At 42.1% G+C, this 27,858-nt stretch overlaps 1 protein-coding gene across 6 annotated transcripts; it reads right to left on the minus strand.

Annotated features, from left to right (window-relative positions):
• Positions 1-27,703, minus strand: LOC310859359 (ral guanine nucleotide dissociation stimulator-like 1). 6 transcript variants are annotated; one of them, XR_014569294.1, is made up of 20 exons: positions 27,568-27,703; positions 26,493-26,736; positions 19,879-20,171; positions 18,378-18,434; positions 16,909-16,953; positions 16,191-16,360; positions 15,923-16,080; positions 14,936-15,247; positions 14,109-14,212; positions 12,790-12,874; positions 10,525-10,599; positions 9,419-9,505; positions 8,333-8,365; positions 8,090-8,211; positions 7,798-7,893; positions 6,904-7,039; positions 4,928-5,182; positions 4,344-4,458; positions 2,870-3,161; positions 1-2,787 (listed from the first exon to the last, which is right to left on the minus strand). XR_014569294.1 is itself a non-coding variant. In XM_083765849.1 (19 exons), exons 2-19 carry the CDS (start codon positions 26,640-26,642, stop codon positions 3,004-3,006), a joined length of 2,451 nt encoding a protein of 816 aa, XP_083621975.1. In that variant the 5' UTR covers positions 26,643-26,736; positions 27,568-27,703; the 3' UTR covers positions 1-3,003. The 6 variants fall into 6 exon arrangements, 5 of the variants coding, with proteins under 5 accessions (XP_083621975.1, XP_083621976.1, XP_083621977.1 ...); XM_083765849.1 differs by having other exon boundaries at positions 1-3,161; XM_083765850.1 differs by having other exon boundaries at positions 1-3,161; positions 27,563-27,692.
• Positions 27,704-27,858: the final 155 nt, after the last annotated feature.

Genomic DNA, 27,858 nt, shown 5'->3' on the forward strand with positions numbered 1-27,858 from the left:
TCCGATCACGTGAACAAATTGGGACAACCCTACCGTGGACATTGTGGACAAGTGAGCAACCGATTGAGGAAATTGCCTTTATTGTTTCATCATCACAAAAATGGACAATGAAATACAAGTGCTTAGATTAACCTCTGCTATAAATAAAATGCCTAGTGTATGGAAATTAAACAAGTAGCACATACAGGCTCACAACACACACCGAATGACGATGATCAGTCAGTGGTTCCCAAACCCATTTCATGTCAAGGACCCCCATTTGAAAATATATGCCAAGGACCCCCATAAGAGAATATTTTCACGGCAGTGATTTTCAACCATTTTAATTTCAAGGACCCACAGGTTTGACCTGAATTAGGCTACGGCCCCACATTTCTATCTCTGGGAGTCGGGACCCCAATGTATTGTGAAATCAAAGTTAATTTAACTCTGAGAGTGTACAAATGGAACCAAATGGACCCGTTTAGGGTCCATTTGGTTCCATTTGTACACACTCAAGAGTTACAGACCCATAAGTGTCCATTTGGTTCCTATAACAATCATTTTGCATGGGGACCCCCTGGAACTCCCTCAATGGACCCCTAGGGGTCCCGGCTGGACCGCACTTTGGGAACCACTGATCAAAAGGCCAGAGAAATAAAGAAAAAGTTATGTCTGCAAATATATCTTTTATATCATCCCAGAGAGTTTAGAGGATGATAGAACGCCACTTTATACCCCATCAAGTCTCGATAAGGAATAAAGTGAGCTACAACAACACCCATTTCACTGATAAAAGATAAAAAAAATTACAAATAAAGTAAAGCATGTTTCGCCTTTGATTGCAGACCGAAGTGATGATCGGCCTCCATGACCAAATTATAACGAGTATATTTAAAGGGGGGAAAGTGCAACAGTGACCCACAGCCCACATAAATATGTAGGAGGAAGTTCGACCGAAGACCTCCTCTACTATATAAATAACAAGCATAGTCACAAGACAGTCCGTTAAATTAGAAAGCCAGCATGCATAAATAATACACACATGCACATGTAGTCACTTGATGAGATCGTACTCAAGACATTGGCACTTAAATAGAACACAAAACGGATATTAAAAATGACATAAACAGAGAAGACATCCCATCTCATGATTTCATACTGTTTGGACATGACATTACAACATGTAATCATTAAATACCAATTATGTTATTACCCACTACTAAGGGTTATAGTGTAACAACTCACGGAGAGTCAGAGGATGATTCTCCCTAATGAGGTTGAGAATCCCTTACCAAAAATAAAGGTATATAAACTAACATGGTTACATAAAATGCCACAAATGCACTCTTAAAACCTAAACATTGAAATGCGAGAAGTTAAAAATGTATTAAAACAATAACCATAATTACAATTACGGAAAACAATTCGGAAAATGAATTAATTACTTTTACCATTGCTAGTTCTAACAGCCTAATTATGCTAGGAATGTCCACTGCACAGACCTTTGTCTAATCAGTAATGTTGAAACCAAAAACATTACTGTTCTGGCCACATTTCACTGGTTAAGGACAATTAAACCATCCCATGAATAATCCGGATGCTTGTGGGAATTCAATGTTAACGGATGACAGACATCCCCATCATTCTGTCATGCTTCTTCTGTTTTTTCTCCTAGGCCCGTGTGTGATATGAAATACAGATTAAATGGCAACAGTGACCAGGATCTTACTACTACATGGCAAGAGAATCCAGGTGTCTTTATTCTGTACCTTTCATTCTGAAAAAAAAAAAAAAGTATGACTACCACCCTAGAGTGCCATCGACACCGGTTGACCATTCCTTTATCCCTGTATTTAAATAACTAGTGTCGGCTGTGGACAACTGTATTCTAGAACAAAATGAAAGGTCACTGCTACAGTTGAGTTCTGTTAATACTTGAGAATTCCAAAGCTCCCGAAATACCAAAGCTTATTATTGGCTGATATTTAGTTGCCCATCTTGGCAAAAGGAAAATTATTAATATAAAAATAACATTGCGCGTATAAATGTGGACAGATTTATCCAATGAATTTGACAAAATTCACTGAGAGAACTGCTGATTTATTTTCTCCGTTATGTCCATTTTACCTTTATGTGTCCTGCTCGATTCATCGAAAGAAGACTGATCTAGATTCCAACACGTGTAATCTCATTTCTAAATCTGAGCAACTATGGTGCAGCACTATAGTTGGCTGTCCAATTCATTTAACTTACTCTTATGTTTTTGCTACAAGAGAGAGACTTTGAGAGGTTTAGGTCAAGCACTTTGATGTTGTCTGTTTTTAAGCCACAGTAGTTGGCTCCAGGTGCCACATTTTGAACGTAGTAATGTTCAGCAACTACAGAGTAAAGACAATACTTATTTACATGGAAAAACGAGTCGTGATCTCAAATCTTGTGGAGGAAAAAAAATCGAGATTCACATTTGAGCAAGAATCGTGCAGCACTAGTCCTTGGCGTCGCTCTTCAGATGCCCAGATGTTTTCCGACAAGCCAAGCCCATATACAGTATGTGTTCACTCACCATCTTGCAATTTAGATCTTGTGAATTCCAGTCAGTAGATGGGGGAATCAGCGTCTTGGAGAATAGAGCCGTAAGGTCATTTTAACTCAACATTCTCAGTGACTAGGGAAATATTACAGCATTTACACCCAAAGAGAACTAGTGGGTGATTGCACCAGGTCTGTCTCGTGAGGCTGCAGTTTTTCAGGAGTGCTTTTCTCTCCCTGCACTGCAGGAACATAGGTCAACATAGTATTGGTTCTCTTCACTGCAGGAACATAGGGGTCAACATAGTATTGATTCTACTGCAGGAACATAGGTCAACATAGTATTGGTTCTCTTCACTGCAGGAACATAGGGGTCAACATAGTATTGATTCTACTGCAGGAACATAGGTCAACATAGTATTGGTTCTCTTCACTGAACTCTTCCAGATGCAATTATTTCCAATTAGTTCCAGCCAGGAGAGTGGCCGCCGTTCATTTGGCCTGGCGTCCCTTGGCTTGAGTCCCAGGGCTGGAAGAGGAGCCCAAATGTCTGCCGTAGCTCCGTGAGCGCTGCTGGCGCAGGATAAAGTCATAGTTGGCCGAAGTGCACATTGCATAGAATACGTTTGCTTTGTCAGGGATTTGGAGCTCTGAAGTGACAAGAAGAACAGGAAGGTATTACGATAGGGAAGGGAATAGGAAGATTGTGCTCATCTACGATTACATTTTTAAACAAGATTAACGCATTACTTCAACTCTGGCTCCCCCATTTCGGCACGTTATTATAGGCAACATTTTTGAAATTCTGTTTGAAAAGCTTGTATATCAGCTAAACATTGCAAGACACATTTGTAAAAGATTAGGGTTTCAAGTGCCAATATCTCTAGGTCGTTCTCAGACGAGCCCTCCATCGTCGCTTCCAGTCCTCCGGTTCTCTCTCCATACATCTGGCCAGTTCGTTGGTGCTTTGCGTCTTTCTTGAGTACATCCACATATTGGTTAATGTGGGACTTCCTCGTGAGCGGTGCCCGTGTCAGCACCAATGAAATTAATATGTATACTATACGTATACTTTCAGAGCATACTGTGGTCATAATCTTTGTGTATTTTATGTCAAAAGCCCAATTACTTATTATATTGCCAAATGTAATGTGTGATTACATCAGCAAGCCCTTATGAAAAAATATGAATCATGATTCCCTGTGTGTCACCTGTTAAAGGAACGGCTCCTGTCGACTGTAGAGTATTCTTTTGTTATTTGAACGGCCCTTGTGTATACTTTAGTTTACTTATTGGAGAGAATTTATTTATTTATTGCATTGGTAACTGTAGTTTGTTATTCATTTTGCTTCTGGAAATATATATATATTTTAATGTAATTTGTCATTTCATCTTTTCAGCTCATCTTTCATCTGAGCTTTTAAATATGTTACTCCCCACATCCTCCAGTAAAATCTCCAGTCAGGAAACTCAGGGCAGTCGTCGTTCATTGGGCCACAATAAACCATCATAATAAATATATTGCTCATTTTATATTCAATAAATATATATACATTCATGAGTTGTCCTAACCCTAACAATATCCATCCTCCCGATTCTAGGAATGGAGCAGTATTTACAAGCCTCAAGGTGAGCAGGCCAAGGGGCCCGCAGCTAGGCACTACAACGTTGAAGCGCTGGGCCCTAGTGGTAAGAGGAAGGACTGCAGGCGGACCCGTGGATTCATGACGAGGAAACCCCGTGCAGCTTTAATACTCTATGGAGCAGGCAGGTCCAGCCCAGCAGACTGTGGTTGGACTGTCAAAGGACTGGCGGTGGTGTTGTGGACTCACCTTTATCATGGTTGAGCACCTGACTGAGACTGAAGTCATGACAGCTGACACCCTCTATGTTATGCTTCTCCAGAGCCCTCTGAATCACCTGGGGTGTGTGGTCCTGGCTCGTTAGCTGAGAAGGAGAGAAAAAATGTTATGTCATGTTTACATTTTCTTCATTTATTAATAGCAGGATAAGATAATGCTGCCAGAGTGAGCACATGTGCCACCGTTTCAAACAGACTAAAACATTTAGTAAATCTCCCAATAATTATTAAGACATGCAGAGAATAATCTTACATCAGATCATCTTCAGCTGTTACAGTTAAGAGTTAAGTGCTGCAGGCGTGTAGCATGGATCAAATGATTGACTGGGCAAATTTAATATCTATTAAAACAGATATTTGCATTGCTTTTGTTGTTTTTTCACCCCCTCTCTTCGAAGTTAGACTGGGCCAGCTCTAAACGATGGACCCTACGCCGGTGAAGTGCTGTATGGCCAGAGACGTATCTTGTATTTTCTGTTGTTTTAACTTTCCTCAGACTATGTGCTCAACCCAAGTCAATTATCATACGTCTCGACATCAACGTCTCCTCCTTACCAGTATGCTCTTGTAGACGTTGCCGTTGTTTTCACTTTCCACACTGACCCGGATGATGCACGAGTCAGCCACCTGCCTGTTGTAGACGGGCAGCGATGACTGGGAGGAGGACGAGGAGTCTGCGGGGCTGATGACCACCAGGGACAGCGAGCTGAGGTCAGGCTGCGAGGAGCTGCAGGAGGACATGGAGGGACTGGGAGACGACGAGGAGCAGGAGAAGTCCTCCGCCACGTTGTGGAGAGAGCCCGAGAGAGACTGAAGGAAGAGCACAGAGGACGGAATGTTAATTGACCACATGAATTGCTAGTTTATTTTGGTCCCATTCAGTACGGGAACTCCATTTGGTGTTTTAAGCATTATGTTATACTTTAGCTATTGAAAAATAGCAGATCTACAAGCTCATAGCTTGTAGGTCTGCTATTTTTGAAAAATCGTGAAAATGTGGGCGCAAGTTTGGAATATATATTCTTTCAGAGCGAACATTTTTAACTCAAATCTTTGCTTCTGGGGGAGGTCCCTGGAAGAACATATTTTCAGATGGGGGTCGGCGGCCAAATGCATATCATTTTTGGGGTCCTTGACATGAAATAGTTTGAGCACCACTGACATAGAAACAGGTTTTTCAGAAAACTGTCATGATTTAGAAGACATTTTGTAGAATCGAGCTCAAGTCTAAATGGGTTAAAACATGTACATGTACACATGTACAGTAGATATATTACTGCAAACTTCACAGAAGATGTTTGGACTGTAAAGGTTTAGGCTGAAGCCGCAGCTACCCTAGCTAGCCAAGTGCCTACCCTTTTTAACTGATATTACACTAATACAAGTAATAACAAAACAGACAACAAAACTTTGATACAACAGGCCAACAAAAGAAGACATTTGGTAGAATCATATGGTGGAGATAATGCATGTTTATAATAATGTTTGATATTTTTAAACATTTTCTTAAATGTATAGATTGAACTGCAACATTTGTGGTCATTCACAAATCACAACTATTCCATGTTTCTGCTGCCATTACAAAATCAGCCACGGGAATAGCTTAAAGGGATTGTGACATTTAAAACACATTTTTGTAGATTTTTTGGCTTTTTTGGCTTTTCTTGACATCAATTTCACCAAAGAAAACGAAGTTTGAACATTCAGTGTATTCTCTGCTGTCTGGACTCTTGTGAATAATTATGCAAAAATGTCTCATCTGGTTGGACGGCAGAGATATACGTAGATCTCGGCTAAAACTCCGCCCCCTCACCTCTGCTCCCTGCCTAGTGCCTACCCTCTCTTCTCCGCTTCCTCATTGTCGACCACGACTTTGTTTCTTTGTAATACTTACTAATAATGGCTTCTAGAGAAAAATCAATCTGCTCTGTTGTTGGCTGTGTCAATCAACACAAGTCCTTACACTGGATACCAACTGGCCTAGATGACTCTTTTATTTTTGACGACGTTCCTACCAAGTTGTCAAAGTAGGCATCTTGGGTTGACAGGAAAGGGGGAATTACCGACATCTACAGGCTAAAATAATGTGTTTTTCCATGGCTTCTCAGGATGAACTTTACACATGCACAAAAACTCGTGTCAAGAAATACTGGAGTGGAGTTGAGTGTTCAAACTTTTTAGACACGTTTGAAGGACCATGGCCAAGACTTTTAATGTTTTGAAAATTATGTTATAAATCATGTCATAATACCTTTAAGAGGTCCAAGTATATTCTATCTCTCGATTAATGCGCAATATGTCCGACACCTCTCTACCAGCCACATATATACAACGGGTACAATCGTTATGCGATGCTCTACCAATGGCACATCTCCCCACCCAATCACGCCGGCCAATCACAATTTGCGTCCTCACTTTTGTCTTCCATGCTTGTGTATACACAAACCCGGAAAGCTGGGCATCTATGGAGGGGCTAGCGCCACTCAAAAAAGCGAAAGGAAAAATAATTTTTGACCACTGTCTGTCCACACCTTGAGTTTGAGTCTGAGAGGCGAAGGCTGTGGGCTGGACAGATCCTCCATCTCTGAACCGCTGGAGCCAGAGGACGTCACGCTGATCTGGTCACAGTGGGTCCTCCTGTTGGAGATGTCACTGGCTGGCCGCGACCTGCAACACAACATGATCTGGTCAGAGTGGGTCCTCCTGTTGGAGATGTCACTGGCTGGCCGTGACCTGCAACACAACATGACGGCCACGTCTCAGCCATTTACACCTGAGGACCATTCTACAAATGTCATCTAAATCCTGACAGTTTTCTGAAAACCCTATGTTTCTATGTCAGTGGTGCTCAAAATGTCTATGTCAAGGACCTAGAATTATCTGGGGGTCCCCCTTAAATGTCGAGGAGGACCCCCAAATTGACACCAATTAGCCTGCAGACCCCCCCCCCCCCCCCCATTTGAAAAGATATGCCAGGGATCCCCCATAAGAGAAGATTTTTATGGCTCTAGCAGGGATTCTCAACCCGTTTAATTTCAAGGACCCCCAGTTTGACATGCATATTAATCTACGGACCCCCATTTAATGGCATTTCCATCTCTGGGACCCCCAATTTATATTGTAAAAGCAATGTAATTAGTCTAGACCCATAAGGGTCCATTTGGTTCCAGCTGGGGACCCCCTGGAACTGCCTCAAGGTCCCCTGGGGGTCCCCGGACCCCACTTTGGGAACCACTGGCGTATGGAAACCACTCCAGAACCTGTGAAATGTGCAACACAGCACAGTGCGGTTCACTTAGTTGTTGTAGTATGTAGAGCCATAATAACTGACCCACGTTACCAGGCAAGGAGGAGAGTTTACATCTCTGTAGTCAGAAGGGGCAGTACTAGTATGGCCCACAGGTTAAGACTCATATCAGACTTACGTGGCATGTTTCTTGGCGAGCAGGCGGTGGCTCCACAAGCTGGGTGAACTGGGACAGGGGTCCGTGGGGGGCTCCAGACCTCGGGACAATTCATAGCTAGAGACATACAGCACAACGAGACATACAGTAAGTAATGCCACCAAGTTATCCATCCGTTGTGTTATTTTATGTGCATGTGGTTGTGGTACAGTCTGTGTGTGTGTGTGTGTGTGTGTGTGTGTGTGTGTGTGTGTGTGTGTGTGTGTGTGTGTGTGTGTGTGTGTGTGTGCGTGTGCGTGCGTGCGTGCCTCACCTTTCCTGGTCTGTGAGTAGTGTGTGAGCCTGTATCCAGGTGGTTATATCAGGGTTCACCGGGAGGCTATACTGTGAGCAGGAGCCCTGCAGTTGGCGGATGTGAGAGAGAATCTCAAACTCCTGGAACAGAATAAAAAATCAAAAATCAACCACATAAGATAAGAACGCCGTAGTTTAAAGAACTAAAATGTCTTGCATGTTTGGTGATATTAGTAGCATTCATCCAGGAGGCGAGACCTACCCTTCTGCGCTTCTCAAAGTTGATGAGCCCACCCTTGGAAAGGGAAATAAATAAATACGGTGAATTACACTGTGTCATGAAAGTGCGTTTAGTACAAAGTTAATCATATCCACTTAGACATCTACAATACCCTTACTTTAAAATACCAAACATCTTCAACAAGGTTCGACGGAAATCTTTCTGTTAAAAAGCCCCATTTGATTGGAATAATCTTCCTCCATCTCTTAGATCGATTTCATCCTTCAGTCGCTTTAGGACTTCCCTTCATTTACATCTTGATTCACCTTGTTTATGCTTTTGAAGTACCAGGTACAGAGAGGAGGTTATCTGCTGCAATCAGGAGGCCATTTGCAACTCTCAGCAATGCCATCTCAGTGCTATGGTTTGCTCTGAAACCTGACTGAAAGCCTTCTAATAAATTGTTGTTATGTCACATAACTGTTTGGCGACTGCTTTCTCAAGGATTTTGGAGATAAATGGAAGGTTTGATATGGGTCTATAGTTGGCTAGAATGCCTGAATCAAGAGTAGGCTTTTTGGTTTGATTACAGCTACCTAGTAGCCCGTCACCAGGGACATATTAATCATATTGAGCAGCCTTGTACTGTACCAACCGGGGGCAGAACCTCTGAGTAATCTAGTTGGAACTGGATCCAGGGGACATGTTGTTGATTTTGAGGAAGTTATCATTGAAGTAAAATCAGAGAGCTCGATTGGGGAGAAACTGACCATATATATATTTGGGTGTGCCAAATCTGTGCCATCTCTGAGACCACCACATTTGGAAGCAGTCCAGTAGGGGCAGAGAGTAGTAGGTTATCATAGTTTCTATTTTGCCATTGAAAAAACTCATGAAATCGCTACTGATGATGTGGTGGTTGGTGGGGTGGGTGGGAGAGGCTGAGCTGTAAATTGTCTGTATCTGTGTACTGTATATTTTATGTATCTTGTTCGTGTGTCACGGGCCCCCCTTGAAAATGAGATGCTGCATCTCAACTATCCATTCAATAAAAATCTGAAATCTGAAAAAACCCTGAACAATAGGGTTTGTGATCCACAGACAGCGTTGTGATGCGTTTGTTCTCACCTCTACGTTGTCTGTAAGCGCGGTGTCCAGCATGGTGAGTACGGTCAGGTACGTGCCCAGGTAAGGAACGATACCGCCACTGGAACTCTGACAACCAGGAGCAGAATACAGCGTACATTTTACCAGAATCAATGCAACCATAATAATTCTTAAAATCCTTTTTAATTTAATTACATTTTGTCCTTTCTTACATATCTTTATGGTCATGTTTATGGCAGTTCAATAAAAAAAAGGGGGAACTGGTCTATTCAAGTTTACCGGTTACATCTTCTGTAATTCTATCCTAGAGTATAGTTCAACTACATGTGACTTTTAGAGAAGTAGAACTGCTGATGCAGCCCTGCAGGACGAATATAGACTTGCATTTCATTTTTGCACTGGCTGGCAAACTCAAACATCCACTTTATTTTTAGTCTCACGTGGTCAGACTGTTGCCTCCCACAATTTCAAAAATGCTTCCGTCATCTTGTTTGTTATTATGTTCTTGTTGTGTAATGTCTGTGTTTATTGTCCTTAATACTTTATTTTAAAAAAATGCTTCCGTCATACAGTCTAGAGCAACGGAAGGTCTGATCATGATCAAGCGATAAAGCGGAAAGTGAAGTCTCCTCCCCGTGTCCGTTTCGTCTTTACAGTTGCGCAAATTTATCCTAATATAAATATAAATCATCTATGCATATATAGCTTGCTGCTTAGCAAATAAAGATATTTTTAAAATATATTTCCATGGGGGCGCCTACTGGCCTAGTGGTCTGGGCGCATGCCACATATAGGCTCTGGCCTAACAGCGCGTCGCGTGTTCGAGTCCCGTTCATGACGACCTTTGCTGTATGTCTCTCCCCATTTCTCTCTCCCTCTTCACTTGTATCTATCAATAAAGGCAGAAAAGCCAAAAAAAAATCTTAAAAAAAAAAAAAAAAAATTATGGACGGAAATGCCAGCTTCCTTGCTCGAATTTTGGGACGTGTAGTTTCAGACTATGTACCATTCGGAGATTGTGGAATTAGTTGCCTGGCTACGCGAGACTACTCTATTTTGGTCTTAGTTTGGATTTAAAAAAAAGGAAAATCCACAGGAATAGCATCAAGTCTGAACATCACTCTCACCAGTTGCCTGGAGATGGGGCAGTGTTTGGGCGATTTAGGGTCAGATGTCATGTGATCCTCAGTCTGAGTCCCATCCTGAAGCAGAAAAATACACAATTGATGATTGATTGCATTGAGTGCATGGTTGTTAGAAAATAACATGCTGCGGATGGTTATGTAACAGTGGTTCTCAACCAGTGGTCCGGGGACCACCAGTGGTCCTTGAGGGGGTTCCAGGTGGTCCCCAGCTAAATGATGGAGCGATGGTAAACAAATGGACCCTTATGGATCCTTTACTCTTGAGAGCGTAAAATGAAAATTTGGTTTCATTTTACACTCTAAAGAGTTAGATCATTGTTAAACACCTGCATTAGTTAATCTACAAGAAGTGAAGTCTACACAATTAGAGAATTGTAAAATATTTGTGTTTGCCTGTTATCTCTCCTAATGGTAACAAAACATGGAATTGTGGACAAAATATTCTTTAGCTTTGGGCATGAGGTGCTAAATGTCATCAAATGGTGACCTGTGGCTCAAATGGTGAGTAAATAATGGGCCTTGAAAACCACTGTTATATAGTATTTTGTACAGCAGGCCAACTACTTTGTTGGGCTGCTGTCCCATAATTGTCCCATAATTTAGGCAGATGCCAAATCCACAGACACACATTTAAGCATGTGTTCTACATCTGTCCTATTATAGATATTGTGTTGGCTTCATTAATAGGTGTATACACAGTAAATGATATATGTGGATATTGTGTGTACTTAAATTGATTCGAGCGAGAGCTAATCAACCGAGCTGAGCTTGTCCAATGTCTAGCATTTTGTCTCCAACAATCTACCCTTATTTCTAGCTCAATGTATTTGCATTGGCCCTGAAGCTGCAATTGTTCTTTGGCCCTTTTTACAGCCTTATCCTTGTGCAAACATTCTTATCATTTGCTTTTGACCGGGGGTGTGGCTATTATAAGATGGAATATATTGTAGACAGAGGAACATTAGGTGTGACCTATAATATACCATGGCCTGGAGTTGTGTTATTGCTTTTATAAAACGGCTACCAAATATAGCAACATGAAAAAGATATATACATTTACATTTTTTATAAATTAATTAATTATGAATAATTTTATAACAAGAAACATGTCTAGAATTAGTTCACGATTGCCTGCACACACACAATCCCTATAATGGCATGGAAGTGTAGTGGGAACATTTATAGAATGCCAAATGTGCATTTTATTTGTTCAAATATGTTTTTTGTTTGGAGTGTTTGGCTCCACAGCAGCTGGTCACAATCTCCTGTTGCTCTCATTAGTCTCATGCACTTCTCTGGTTCTCAACATAAACATGTCAGCGGAACGGTTATTGATGAGTGTCATAGAATATTATGACCATTGAAGATCGGCATCTCTGTGGGAGTGGATGTGCACCTGAGGGAGGCTTCTGCCCAGTATAGTAGAGGCCGTTGGGGCTCGGGAGAGAGGCCTTGCCAGCAACCAAGGTGCTCTGATGAGAATCTCACAGGGCGGAAACCCCTTTGTTTTAAGCATTATGTTATACTTTAGCAAGAAAAATCGTGAAAATGTGGCACAAATCTTTGAATATATTACTCTTTCACAGCGATCGTTTTTAACTCAAATCTTTGCTTCTGGGGGGTCCCTGGAACAACATCATATTTTCAGATGGTGGTCGGCAGCCAATTACATATATTTGTGGGGGTCCTTGACATGAAAATGTTTGAGAACGATTGACATATAATGGGTTTTTCAGAAAACTGTCATGATTTAGAAGACATTTTGTAGAATCAGCCTCAGGTCTAAATGGGTCAATAAACGTATACATTTTTTTACCCTAAACAGAAGCTTAAACTAGCTGTTGTAAATGTCAAATAAATCAGCTATGTAGCACTTGCACTTGTTGTCCTAGCCTCGACGACCTTACAGGCGTATCCAAAGGCTCAACTTATGTAACTTAGATAGCATTCTATGTAGACATAGTGTTCTCTTAGGTCCTTATTCTACGTATGATTGATGACAATTTTTTATGTTTTTGATGTATTACCATGTTTTCTTCTTGCTTACTGTAAATCACTCTGGATTAAAAGCGTCTGCTGAGTGATTGATATAGAACTGTATAAAGGCAGACTTCATACATAGCCATGGTATATGGTTCTTATATAACAACTATCAACCATTCACGTGATTTGCACAACCTGTATTTTATGTCTGACAGACAGCTCTCTGGACAGAGAAACATTTTGTGGAAACACGACGGTTTGTACCTCCACCAAGAACTCTCTGCTGGTCAGGACACAGTTCTCATCAGGAAAGGTCTCGCACAGCTGGTCGAAGATGGCCATACTCTCCCTGAAAACAAAGATATTATAATAAATGAACGGTGAGTTCAAATAAGCTTCGGCACAGCAACTTCTTAACGATAGGAACACTGTTTTATTTGTGGCAGTGAGCAGCACACCAAACAGCACAGAAACTCAGTTTTTCATCAAAGAGGAGAGGGGGTGCTACGTACCTATCTCTCATGGTGTTCTCCCCAAATACATTTTCAATCTCATCTGTGAGTGATTTATATATTATTATTACATTTTTATCTAGTTAAGTTCCAAATAAATATAAATCCGCTGGTTCCAGGTGGTCCCCAGCTAAATGATGGAGGGTTGGTAACTAAATGAACCCTTATAGATCTTCAACTCTTGAGAGCGAAAAATGAACGATTTAATTTTACGCTCTCAAGAGTCTAGACACATAATCCTGGGTGCTACTCTCCCTCTGCCAACCTGGGGAAAGCCCCGAAACGAGCTCATGCTTCTATTAAATGCATCAGGTGTGAGCAGGCCGCTTCTTATCACCTGACAGGGGAGAGTTTCCCCGGTAGGAAGTAGCGAGCGGAAGCGTGTTATTCCAACCATTTCCTTTCCCCTCCATCAGGTGTTTGCCTGTTGGTTACTTAAAGTATATCCACACTTTTCCTGGGCTGTGTGTGCTCCAGTTCATGTTGATTTCATTGGATATCATTGGTCATCTGACCAGTTTCATTGGCTTTTATTGGATCAAATCGACAGGAACTGGAGCACACACAGCCCAGGAAAAGTGTGGATATGAATAGAGAGGGCACCCAGAGGAAACCCTGAGGCGAAATGGACATAGTGGCCGAATGAAGGTATTGCAGCCTGGCCCCAAACACATGAACGCGCTGGTCCGTTGACTATCATTGTGCACGTTCACGACGGCAGCACGCTCGTGCGCGTTCGTGCACGTTCAACGGCAGCGCGTTCATGTGTTTGGGGCAAATCCATCCAAGAATGCACTCTGTTCCTACACGGAAGGAGGAGTGAAATCGCCTCATGCGCTTTTGAGCAACTTAATGCAAGTGGATGGGAGGAGAACTCGGATGCCCTCTCTATTCATATATACTGGTTGGTTGGTTACCACATCGATACAGCATGGAATTGTGGACAAAATCATTATCCAATGATAATAAAATATTCCAAGTTTTGGGTCTGAGAGGCTAAATCGAATCAAATGATGGTCCGTGACTCAAATGCTGAATAAAGACCACTGGCCTAAACAGTGTCTCTCTGACCTGCTAACAGCCGTCCAGGTCTTCTTCAGTCTGTAGACGGCGTTGGACTGCAGCGCAGACAGGATGGCCTTCAGGGAGGAGAAGTTCTTCAGCTGTCTGCACTCCTACAGAGACAACTGTCAGGACTCACTCAACAAACAAGGGGCATCATTTGGGGCATCAGGGGCTGGCAATTGTCACCCCCTATTAGTCTTCACATTTAACCTAAAATTCAGTTATTTTATATTGTCCCCGATTCAGAATGTTTTTTTGAGTGGTGCTAGTGCCACTCCTATACGTGACTATGTGTGTGTGTCTGTCTGTCTGTCTGTGAGCACGGAAGTACCACGCCAATACCGCTGGATGGCACTGTTGAGCAGCCACACACACACACACACACACACACACACACACACACACACACACACACACACACACACACACACACACACACACACACACACACACACACACACACACACACACACACACACACACACACACACACACACACACACACACACACACACACACACACACACACACACACACACACAAAATACAGCCAGAGAGAATACAGTACCAGTACAGTACAGCACCACTTTCTTTTTGTTGCAGATTAAACTGATTTCATTGCAATCGATGCCCGTCCATCTACATGTGACCATCTACATGTGACACCACTTTCAACACGGCATCACACATTTTGGAAATGTCATTATAGGTGAACATTTTTCAAACATTCTTTTCTCTGTAAAGCACAGTATACTCAAGGTTATGCAAGGTGTATTAAATGTTTTATTTTATTTTGAATTAAGTGTATTAATAATATTCTAACTGATGCTGACCTGGGCAATGGCAATCCACCTCTCTATGACGTGCGCTCTGCGAGTGGGACTGGTGTGAGAAGGACAGGGAGAGCCTGGGGTGGCATGGGGGGAGGAGCAGCGCGACACGGGGGAGGAGAGAGGAGAGGAGGTTGCAGCGGGGCGTGGCGTGATGACCGGGCAGAGCAGCGAGGTAATGACACGGTTGGTGACGGCGTTGAACTGTGCGATGGTGGCGCGCACGGTGGGAGCCAGGTTCCGGTTCTCCTTCTTGTCCCGCTGGGACCAGACACAGCCGAGGCAATGGAAGGGCACCGCCTGCACAAACAGATCCTGTAGGGAGAAGTAGCAAGGAGGACGCGTCATTCAAGTGCAGATTGAGGAAATTGGTAAGACACCCAGAAATAAACAGAAATTAGGTTCATATTTTTGTTAATAATAATAATAATAAAATGTTAATGGTGCATTTATATAGCGCCTTTATACAATGCGCTTTACATAGATTGTACATTACATTCACCCACACACTCATACACCGATGGCGGCGGAAAACATGAAAGGCACCAACCAGCACATCAGGAGCAATTAGGGGTTCAGAGTCTTGCTCAAGGACACTTCGACACCAACTCTGGGGGAGCCCGGGTTCGAGCTGGCAACCTTGCAGTTACCATCCAGCCACTCTACCCCTGAGCCACCGCCGCCCCGCTATATAAATATCTCAAATTTATATAGTGCTTTTCTGAGTACCCAAAGATGCCTTACATGGGGGCTATGAGGAAACAAATAAAAACTACTTTATTAGGGGGGAGGGGGACACACTAAGTTTATGGAATAAAAACTGTGGAATGAGTTAGCAGGGGAAAGCAATATAATATTGAATAGGTGGGTTTTGGGGGTCGGTTTGGAAGGTTTGGAGGCTGGATGCATCTCTGAGAGTTTTGGGGAGTACATTGGATGTTGTTAATGCAATGCTGTAGAAATGAATAGTGATTGCAGATTAATACTCACGGCATCTAATCTGGTCAGCTGCTCTGCCACGTCCTTGACGAGGAAGTCCATGAAACCCAGTCCGTCTCCTCCGTCCTCCTCACAGCCGTGTTCCTCTGCCCGGTGAGGAACCGGCCAGAGGAACTGCTCTGACGTGGACTCACGGCACGAGGTGCAATCTACCAAATACATGGAACCATTCTCGTAATTCACTTAATTCAAAACAAACAACTTTGCACATAATTCGACGCACTCTTTATGGAAAAACCATCTTCTATTCTTTGTGTACCTCGTTCCTGGAACTTCTTGAGCAGGCTCTCGGCAGTGCGGGCCAGTCGTCTAAAGCAGAGGCGAGGTCTCAGGTGGCCACAGAGCAGGCGGAGGGCCGGATGCTCAGGAGGCTCGTAGAGGTCTTCACTGAACTCCTGGAGCCACACTTTGATCACTGGCAGCAGGGGGCTAGTGGGGACCATGGTCATTGGTTAGGGACATTTATTACATTCTGTGGGGCTAGTGGGGACCATGGTCATTGGTCAGGGACATTTATTACATTCTGTGGGGCCTAGTGGGGACCATGGTCATTGGTTAGGGACATTTATTACATTCTGTGGGGCCTAGTGGGGACCATGGTCATTGGTTAGGGACATTTATTACATTCTGTGGGGTTGGTGGGGAACATGGTCATTGGTCAGGGACATTTATTACATTGTGGGGCCTAGTGGGGACCATGGTCATTGGTCAGGGACATGTATTACATTCTGTGGGGTTGGTGGGGAACATGGTCATTGGTCAGGGACATTTATTACATTGTGGGGCCTAGTGGGGACCATGGTCATTGGTCAGGGACATTTATTACATTCTGTGGGGCCTAGTGGGGACCATGGTCATTGGTCAGGGACATTTATTACATTCTGTGGGGGCTAGTGGGGACCATGGTCATTGGTCAGGGAAATCCCAATAGTTTGTTTAATTGTATTCTTTATTAAATAAATAATAGTTGTTCTTACCTTCTCAGGCAGACAGTGTTATCTAGATTGGAGACCAAGTCATCCCTATGGAAAGAGACCAAACTAAATTACCTATCAGCTAAAAAAACATTAAAATTGAGGTGCTGAAATTCATTCAGTCAAACCTTTATTTATTCTCAAAAGACATCGCGGATTCAATTATTTTTTCCTGTTAAATTACAGTCCTGTAATGTAATGGATGGATGGATTTGTAAGAGAAAAAAACAGAATACAGTTAACAATTAAATGGTAATCAGAGAGCGGTCTGCACTTATATAGCACCTTTATCCAAAGCGCTTTACAATTTGCTTTAAATTCACCCATTCACGCACACATTCATACACAGACAGCAGAGGCAACCATGCAAGGAACCAACACTCATTGGGAGCAGTTAGGGTTGTACTGAAAAGTGACATCACTTTAAGCCCATAGGAAACCTGTTGCCACCAGTAGCACAGATATGAGGGAGTCTGTTTAACAAATAAATTAGCAACTAAGCGGCAAAGGACACTCTGCAAGTCTCCTACCAGAGACTCCACCTATCTTATACTGTATATCGGCCTCACTATGGTTCATTAACCCATTCAGGCCTGATGTCGAAATAAAAAAAAAGTTCTAAATCATTTCATTTCAAAAATAGCAGACCTACAAGTTCATAGCGCGCCACTCGGTGGCACGCTATGAGCTTGTAGATCTGCTATTTTCCAATAGCTAAATTATAACATAATGTATGTAACCACTAAAATGGGTTCCCGCTCAAAATGGATGGGTTAAGAGGTTACCCTAACTGTCATCGGCAGGTGCATTTTGAGATTCCCGCAGCCTGCCACTGAGACACACAGTGAGTAGAATTAATACCAAAGGCTCATTTAAGGATGGTAGCCTCATTAGTGAAAGAGATGCAGTTAAGTTGAGATGGACTGAACACTTAAAGGAAGTGTTCAATAGAGTAGAACCAGAAAATCCAATAACTGAAGATGAGGAATGAGATTTCAACGACACCTTTGTAGACTTTCGTAAAGGCTTTCGACTCCGTTCATCACGAAAGCCTGTGGAAAATTATGAAGAAGTACGGAATCCCAGAGAAGATTGTTAGAATGGTTAGAAAGTTTTATGAAGACTTCCAGTGTGCAGTAGAAGACATGGGAGAAATATGTTAGTAGTTTGACATTAAAACCGGCATCAAACAAGGATGCAATATATGTCAGGGTTCTTGTTCTTGATTGTGATGGACTGGGTAACGAGAAGAACAGTTAGAAAGGGAGAGAATGGAATTCAATGGACATGGACATCAAAACTTAACAATCTAGAAATAGCGTTGCTCTCCACCACAAGACAAATGGATGAAGAAGCCAGGTGAGTAGGACTACGGATTAACATACAACAGTGAGGATTAATGCAAGAAACCAGGAACATTTTCAGATCAATTCACGGACAAGATCTTGATAGAGGTAGAGCAGATCACTTACTTGAGAGCTACAATTTGCAAAGAGGGAGGTGGCTGCACGAAGGACCTGAGGAATAGACTGTCAAAAGCAAGAGCTGCATTTGTCAGACTGAAAAAGACCTGGAGCTCAAAAACAGCATCACAAAAAGAACCGAGCTAAAACTGTACAAGACGGTGGTGATGCCAGTATTGCTATATGGATGTGAAACATGGAAAATGAACAAAGTTGATGAGGCAAGTTGATGCGTTCCATTAGATGCCTACGAAGAATACTCGGTTTTCGTTGGCAAGATCACGTCAGTACTAAAGACCTGCTAGAAAGAGCCGAGATGAAGCCACTGAGTGAAGCTGCGTAGATAGAAGATTATTGGACACGTACTGCGACAGGACCGCAACATAGCAGTAACATGGGAAACCAGAAGGAAAACGAAGAAAAGGAAGACCAAAGACCACCTGGAGGTTTCAACCGTTGAGAAAGAAAGACAAGAAGCAGGATGGAAATCATGGTCTGAAGTGAGGACTGTGGCAGCTGACCCTGAAAAGTGGAAGCACTCTGTGAAAGCCGTATGCGCCACAAGGCACGAAGTGGCTTTGAAACAAGTTACAGCTCATTTAAGATGAGTCAAATTAAATACTTTCATTTTGTATCCCATGCCAAAATATAACCAATGCGGCACCACAGCAAAACTCATAGCCACATTTCAACCACTTCAGTTTGGACAACTCACCTATTGATTGAAAAGGTTGATTGATGGCTATGACATGACAATAGTTTTGGTAGACTAGATCTGCTTTTATGTCTCCCTGCATATTCGTGTGCATATTATTTGGTCAGGAGGAGTAACATAATCCACCTAAAAGCACATACAGTGCAGATCTATGGAAGTGGAGCTGGAGAGGGCCTGGCTGAATAGAAACAGTAATAGCAGATCTAAGCAGGTTGAGCTATAGGGAGGAGGCGGTTGAGCGTGGCAACACTCTGAAGACACAGAAAGCAGCCTTGTTTATATATTCTTTTATTTGTTTTTTTTATTTTAAAGAACAAAACATTTCGAAAGCAGCCTGATGGCGAGTCAACTGGGGCAGACTCGGCAGAGTACTACACCACATGCTGTACTTGACATGAAGGCGTGTGAAGGATCAGCTAGGTAGTTAATAGACTGGATTACGTTGCTCATTAAATAAATCAGTAAGTAGGTAGGTTGGAGTTGCTTATGTAGTTGTAACTACAAGCTTACAACACGTCACTTCGTGACGCGCTGTAAGCTGGTAGATCAGCTACTTCCGCTATTTTTTATAGTATAAGATTAATTAATAAGTCAGTAATTTCTTTGTATTTTTCAGTTATTTGTCATTTTATGTGCCCTGTGCATTTTTAATTAATATATTCCAATGGTCAATGCCAAAAAACACAATTAAATCGCAATAGTCAGTGTGAATGAAGGATAAATCGTCAAGTTAAATGTGTAAAGCTGTTTAAAGCCCTATAGCTTTAAACAGCGGGAAGTCAGGTGGTCTCTCACCTCTCAAACAGCAGCTCAATGAGGGAGCTGGTGGAGGTGAAGGCCTTGTAGGTTGAGAGGAAGACACGTGTGAATTCGGCTTCCCGATGCTCCGGGTCCAGCAGGTGGGTGATCAGGCGCTCCAGGGTGCCGGCCTTCAGTCGGCGCACCTTCACCGTGTGATACTGGATGAAGCCGGAGGCCGGGGGCGGCTCCTCGGACGTCTCCATGAGCGGCTGGGCGAGTTCCCTGTGCAGCGTGATGCCAAACACAGCTCCATCCTCCACCTCCTCCCCCCATTCCTGCACTGGATCCTATAAAAGGAGGAAGAGAAGAGAAGAAAATGATGGTTGGGGTTGAGTGTTGCGAACCGAGGTTGTTCGGAGAGACAATGTCTGAATACGTTTTGGATTGGAATAGAGAGTGTAAGAGCCATACGATGTCTACTGATTTTAAATGGTGTATATATATTGATGACATTACAGCAGGTCATGGGTGAGGCCAAAGTTGCCATGGTTACCCAGGGTATTTAAGCCTAGTGGCAGAGGCACACAGTTTGTGTATTGTATTATGTGTATTGTGTAGCGTTTGACCGTTTATTTATTGTATTTATTGTGCTGAAGTATAGGACAACGGCGTAAATAAATATATTGTATTAACTCAACGGACGTTTTTGACTTCAGTTCATTTGATCACACGTCTGAACAACCTCCTTGCCGTCAGTTAACCAGTGTTCAAGCATAGGGCTTGGACACTACAGAGAGTATGCACATGCATCACTTTTCAACAGGGACATAGAGGTGTGCATTGGCACTGCCCTCGTGATTCAATTAGTTTGCGATTCACCAGGTAACGATTACATAAATACGATGCATCACACTTTTCTATATTACTGCACGACATGGCAATTGTTTCATCAGTCAATACAAGCAGTCAGGGCCCGGGCTGTGACTCAGCGGTCCAGGCACCTTGGCTGGTAATCCAGTATGGCAGTGTGCCACGGGTTCGACACCCAATCCCGACGGCCTTTACTGGTTACCCCCCCCCCCCATTTCCTGTCAGCCTCCTGCATTATGTGCAAATTCAAAATAGGTGGTACTACGCAGGACAGTTGAGTGATGTCTAACGAGCACTTCCAAACTGCAACACTTAGAAAAAGAATCACCTGCAAGGACAGAAAGTAACTCATAACATGTCTACAGTGGATTTTTATGAAACAAACACTTTTGAGGATAGAAAGAGAAAGATTCAAGCCTTTCGTACAGCTGCAATGTTGGTGAGTTTGACGTCACGTTGTGTAATACAATCAGATAGGACTTTTCTGTTTGGATGAATGGGCTGCCTATGGGAAGTTGCACCTTGTTAGCACCCTACCATTAACTTATATGGTAAGATGGCCGCGGTCTGCATACTGTATGTGTCCATAGGTTAGCAAAATGGGCTGGAAAAAAAGTATTGATTATTGATTGGCTAGTTCCAGTACATCCCATACAGGAGGGACAGGAGCATTGTAATTGGCTAGCCTGGCAAGATGCTGTATTCATTTTCCATTATCGTAGTGAAAACCGTAGAGATTAGCTGTGGAAACGAACGCACGCACCACTCCCCTTTCAGAGATAAACATTCATTACAAACCTTGCAATGACAATCTGAAGGTGACGTGATAACTCAGATCCTTGTTTACTCCAACAATACTTCACCACCAAAAGTAACATCACACCAAAGTGGGGCCACGCCTGAATTATAATACTTAATACTCCATATACCAACCCTTTTTATCTCACCAACCCTTTATATTCTCTGACAAAGAACTTTGTGACTGGTTCTTAAAAGGTGCTATACAAATAAAGCTTTATTATTATTATCTAATGTCCCTTAGTTTCCTATCTATAATGTTAATTTATTCGACAGGTTATGAAAAACCTTAAACAATAACCAGAAAGGCTACATAATTTAAATGTGTATATATAGCCTACATTTGAGTCATTTTATCACATTCACAGCCTGGCATATTTGAGTCAGACTGCACTGTCCAAATGTGAAAATAATTTACCCAAGTAAAAGTCAGACTCAATGTTATATTACTTTTTTAACTCAAAGTGGCCACTGACTGGTGAAGAGCCATATATTAGACTCAGCTGATAGCTGTGTGATGATGACAGCATGTTTGGCAGTCTTTGACTGCTCAGTGAGTCAAGTAAACGGTAGCCTAACAACTGAAATATTTTGCTAACAATGTTTTAGATCACACTGTGATGTGATGATACATTTCAATCACTGTCTGACTCAAGTCATGAAATCACGTTGATCCAAAAATAAGATGCGAGGCAATACAGGACACTGCAGGCTGCAGCCTACTGTGGAAAGGTTCAATTTTAAAGAAGTTTCTCCCTAAAAAAAGAAATACTAATATGGTGAAAACAGCATTGCTTGCTGCTATAGCGTTATGCAACATGCACATGCACAACATGCACACGCTTAATTATTCTTACATGTCAGATATGACACAGACCTATCCTACATTGAATGAATCTGAACCTTAGAACACTGAACAGACGTATTCTGTTCAACAGATATGAACAGCACGCGCAAATTAAAGTTAGCAAGTTTTCCTGTAGGCGTATAAACTATAGAGATGTTCCATAAATTCTATATTGATTATATACGAAGCAAACAAAAACAAGTTTAATTATAACCTACCATTGATATTTGCCATTTCCCCATATGCCTACTGTAGATTTGGGAAAGCTGCGCAAAAGGTCCACTGTTTTTTTCCCAGAGGGAGCCGATCGAGTGGCCGTTCGTTCGGCAGGATGTTTATTGTAGGGGATCAGGCTGTCGCTGAGTCTTCCTCATTTTAATTGTAAATTACATCTGCCATCAAAGTCATTTTTAAATGTGCGTTAACTAAGTCCGTCCACGTTCAATAACGTGCATTCATTCACGTTAAAGCGACAGAACGTGCGATTAACATTATAGCCAGAGGCTCGAAAGTCGAAAGAGAACTTTAGAAGGCAATGAATGAATAAGTCCTTTAGAAAAAGGTTAAACTTTTCCGCAGAAGTTTCGTTGAGACTGAGCGACACCCGAGGCTATGACTTTCAAACGGTTCGTGTGGCTCACATGCAGGCTGCTTGTCAAAAAGGTGTGGGCGGTGTGACGGCAACTGGACGTCATACAACAGTGGCCTTGAGGGGGTTCCAGCCTTCCAGGTGGTCCCCATGAAGCTAAATGAAGTTGGTAACCAAATGGACCCTTAGGCTATAGATCTTTATAACTCTTGAGTTATAAATTCATTTGAAATGAAATTAATTTAATTTAATTGAAATTAAATTAAATTTGAATTAAACAAAACGGGTCCATTTGGTTTCATTTTACGCTCTCAAGAGTTAAATAATTGTTAATCATCTGTATTACTTAATTCACAAGAAGACTACACAATTAGAGAATGTAGAAGAATTGTTATTTTGATCAACAGCATGGAATTGTGGACAAAATCTTATCCAATGACAGCAAAATATTCTTACATTTTGGGTCTGACTCTGAGAGGCTTAATGTCATCAAATGGTGGTCCATGGCTCAAATGCAAAATAAATAATGGGCCTTGATATGAAAAGGGTTGAAAAAGGTTTTTTAACCACATGTTTCACAAGAATACCATCTCGCCACGAAAAGGATGACTGACCATGCATTTAATGTAGGTGAACTGAATGACCTGGTGACCTATGATGACCATCCATGTAGTCATTTACTGACAAGTTGGAGGTCAAGAAATACAAAAGAAAAGAGTTAGAATCTCAAGAAGGGGAAGTGCACTGGATTGTCTGGTTGAGTCATTATTATTGGTTGAGAAACAGTGGGATGAATACACATGGGATGCATAGCAAGTGATACAAAAGCTCAAAATCTTAGCCCATATCCCCACCCAACACAACAGTGGTCCCCAGGTTGATTCTAAGCCAGGGTGGTGGTCCCTCGTTCACAATAAGTTGAAAACACCTGATCTACTTGCTATATCAGCTGCTACAATCAAATACAATTTCTATTTTCTTTACATGGTTATCTTTGTTTCGAATAAATGGTTTTACATTCAGCATTATGCATCAACAACCTCATCATGACAAATTCCTTATGCAAACATATAGGCTACCTGCCAATTCAGTATAGTAATTGTCTCCACCAGGCCGAAGGCATGTGGGGAGAGTATGTTTTGCACTCCGTCCGTCCGTGTGTCCGTCCGTCCGTGTGTCCGTGTGTCCGTCCGTCCGTCCGTTAGCAGCTAATCTCGGCCACCGTTAACCCGGTCCATGCCACATTTTGGCAATTTATCTAGTTTATACTAACATGCATGGTGTACTGTAGGTAGGCCATAGTAGAAAAGTTCAATGTCTATCACATTATGTTTCAAAGTTCCACAGTTAGGTTATTTGGCTGAAAGAAAGAACTGCACTAGATTGGAAGAGAAAATGTGCTGCCACAGATTTCCGTACAGATCAACACCAAAGACCTGCCACTAGTACACAAAGGAAATACTGTGGCTCTTACTATGTTGCACCCAGGGTAATCTAAGACAGTATAGTGACACTAGCGTTGACTCCCATTGTAGAATGGAATGCGGAAGTGCTCATTCTATCTCAATGGGATAGTTCCAGCCATAGCAGCAATGTTTGGAACTATAGCCCATAGACACCTGCTTTGCGGCGAGATCAAAGCGTGTCGCCACTCTCTTACTAGATTACTCTGGTTGCACCCACCCACTTCCTTCAGAGAATACAGTCAGGACAGTTTATTTCTTCTTTTCAATATATGAAATATCGGACAGATCCGTCTTGAGCACATGACTATAGAGAATACTGTGTAACGATTTGCGGGACAAAATCTGGAGGAGTAATAGCAAAAAATGTGTTTTACAAAAGTCAGCCTCCTGGTGGTGCTATAACAGGCCGTTCTGGAAAATGTGGGGCAGAGGTTCATCGTTGGCATCTAGGGAGTGTGTGTGCAAAGTTTGGCATGGATCGGGCCAACGGTGCCGGAGATTAGCTGGTAACGGACGGGGACACGCACACACACACACACACACACACACACAGACGGACGGACAGAGTGCAAAACATACTCTCTCCCCATGCCTTCGGCCTGGTGGAGACAATTAAAACACAACAACAAATCCTACAATACAAAATGCATGGTCAGGGACCACATGCAATACCTCCACGGCACGGACCACCTGTTGAAAACAGCTGAACTAGAGTAGAAAAAACGTAAGCGTGTTTAGTGTTATTCTGATCATCAGGCTTCTTTTTTCTCGTTAGGCATAGCACACATTACTAGCAATAACGAGGAGACTGGAAAGAACTGTCTACTAATGAGTTCACAACCTCTCCACCGGAAATTCCAAACCCATCCATCCAACAAGAGGATAAAAGGAACACCGAGAGCTTAATTAGTGTTCATTTGATAAATGAATGGGTGATGAGGTGACAGGTCAACACAACAAGCACGTAGTGTGCATAGCATGCAATACATGCACAAGCACATACTGTAGGCACACACCACATCTTTTCTTCAGTGAAATCCTTTTTTGGACAAAAATGCCTGACTGTACATTGTGCTGTTTGCATTTATATGTTGCCTAATAAAATATTCAATCAATCAATCATCCATCTTTAGAATTAACTTGTAATTCCATTCAAACTATTCATTTCAGACCTTATATATAGCCATATTTGAAATTACACCATTTATCGGGATAAAAAAGCACTCCAGGAATGACAGAACACTTCCTTTTTTTTGCAAGTTCCACAAATAGCTCTTCATGCCGTTTTGAGGGAAACTGTAGAGCTGAATGGAAACATTTGGCAATAGTTCACAGGTAAGCTAGCATCTGACGTCAAACCAGCATCGTTCACCATGGTAGCCATTATGCTGTACAGTACACTAATGCCTAATTTATACTTTGTCATACAAAAAGTATCACTTTCTAAAAATAACAATCTTTCAACTAAGAATCCCTTACGATGAAGTATACATTCACATTAAATAGACTAGTCATTCTGAAAGATACAGACAGTACACACTGTCAAGTCCAGTGTAAATGTGTTCATTTGTAACTCAGTGTACTGTGAAAGCCTGTAACAAATCAGTTCTACGTTAAGAGGTAGCAACAAGCAAAGTCCATCCTATTGTTCACATGATCTCATGTTTTCAAGCAGCTGTACTGTCAATGATGAGAACAGGTGTCACCACTCCAGTGTTCATCATGGAATGAAACTCTTCAGGTTCTTTACCAGTTAAACGGCATACTTTCCTTGCTAAAAGTATTCATAAGGCTATGTATGAACTAGAGGAAGCAACAAGCAAAGTCCATCCTATTGTTCACATGATCTCATGTTTTCAAGCAGCTGTACTGTCAAGTATCAATGATGAGAACAGGTGTCACCACTCCAGTGTTCATCATGGAATGAAACTCTTCAGGTTCAATACCAGTTAAACGGCATACTTTCCTTGCTAAAAGTATTCATAAGGCTATGTATGAACTCAGCTTCCCCTATAAGAGTGATCTGTTAAAATCAAGTTAAAACATTCCCAATACAAGAGTTAAAACACAATAACATAGCAAGGCTCTCGTGACTTACCTCAGATTGTCCATCATCAGTGTCCAGCGACTGGAAGCTCCTTAGCCGGACGCTTGGTTCGATGTCCGTGTGGATATCCAGTGAATGACCCCTCCTCAACAGCAGCCTCTTTACCTTCCCCACTTTGGACCTCAGGCCTGTGGATCTCATGTCCTGTTGCAGAATGAAGCTCAACTTGGCTTGTGGCTTGGTGTCACACTACAGAGGTCCTCCTGTGTCCGAGTTCCACCATAGCTTCTGGCATCTGTGTAACAGGGACGGAACATTCAAATTAGAAAAGTAACTCTGTTATAATAAAGAATAGTTCAATATTCAAAGAGAAGTGTTCTGAAGCATACTGAAAGCTATTGTCTCCAATTCTTTCTCATGTTTCTATGAGAAAAACAATCCTCGAGAAGCTGAGACAGTAGTACCGGTAGTCATACAGATTACAGTACATTAACATTTGTCAAATATACTGTAATACAATCATGTTAAGACCGACCAACAATGACGGTTATGACACATAGAACACATCTTTAGCTATAATTCTGGTTTTACAAGCGTGATGACCCCAATTACAAATGACTCCACTGAGAAATTAGCCCAATTCAAAGAGACAACTCTCTTCATAACATAGGGCATATTAAAAAGTATTCCCGACTCCTCCAACAAGTCAATTCTGTGCACTACATTTCAGACCTATAGATAATCACAGTATGGATAAACTGTTGAATCAAACAAATAGTGCCTTCTTTAAAAACTGTCAACCACCACTAAAGTATAACCCTGACAAAATGTGCTAAATATATAGATTTTGAACAATCAATGTGGCTATTTCATAAAACACAACATCAAAACATGATGATGCAATGCTGTGGTAAAATCTAAGAATAGCTGTACAACAATATGCCTGATCCTGGAACATGTACATGAGCAGATAGCCCACTGACCCAAAGGAAACTGACATACAATATAGCCACAATCCAGAGCAGAGGACCATTATGGTTACAATACTGTCCCAAATCATAAACTCACTCAATAGTTCAACATTTTGGACACTCAAAACACTTGTTTTTAAAGAGACCCACTTAACTGTTCTCTTCTCCAGTGTCTTCTCTTGTAAAACATCCTTAAAATGCATACTCCATATTAAGAGAAATTATTCAAACAAAGCAAGCAGTGATACTGATACAGTATAGGCTATGCGTCACACACAGGATAGACTGAGAACGAGGACTGTCTGAGTCGGTGTGATGACACGACCTGTGTGTGCGTTTGTGTGGTGGATGGAATGTCCTCCTGCCACATTGCTTCTATTGTCTGACATTCTAATATGGCCCACTTGATTATTACTTAGGCAGGCCTGCATTTCTGTCAGATCCGA

This window comes from Protomyctophum parallelum (genome assembly GCF_964188405.1).
Source record: "Protomyctophum parallelum genome assembly, chromosome: 5".
Classification (NCBI taxonomy): Eukaryota; Metazoa; Chordata; class Actinopteri; order Myctophiformes; family Myctophidae; genus Protomyctophum; species Protomyctophum parallelum.

Bases quoted from the DNA above. Each gene is read 5' to 3' on its own strand.
- LOC310859359 (XM_083765849.1), bottom strand. From the start codon at position 26,642: ATGAGATCCACAGGCCTGAGGTCCAAAGTGGGGAAGGTAAAGAGGCTG. The intron at 8,366-9,418 runs GTGAGAACAAAC...TCCCTTTCCAAG, and splicing joins CGCTTACAGACAACGTAGAG to GGTGGGCTCATCAACTTTGA. The intron at 7,040-7,797 runs GTAAGTCTGATA...GTTGTGTTGCAG, and splicing joins CTCGCCAAGAAACATGCCAC to GTCGCGGCCAGCCAGTGACA.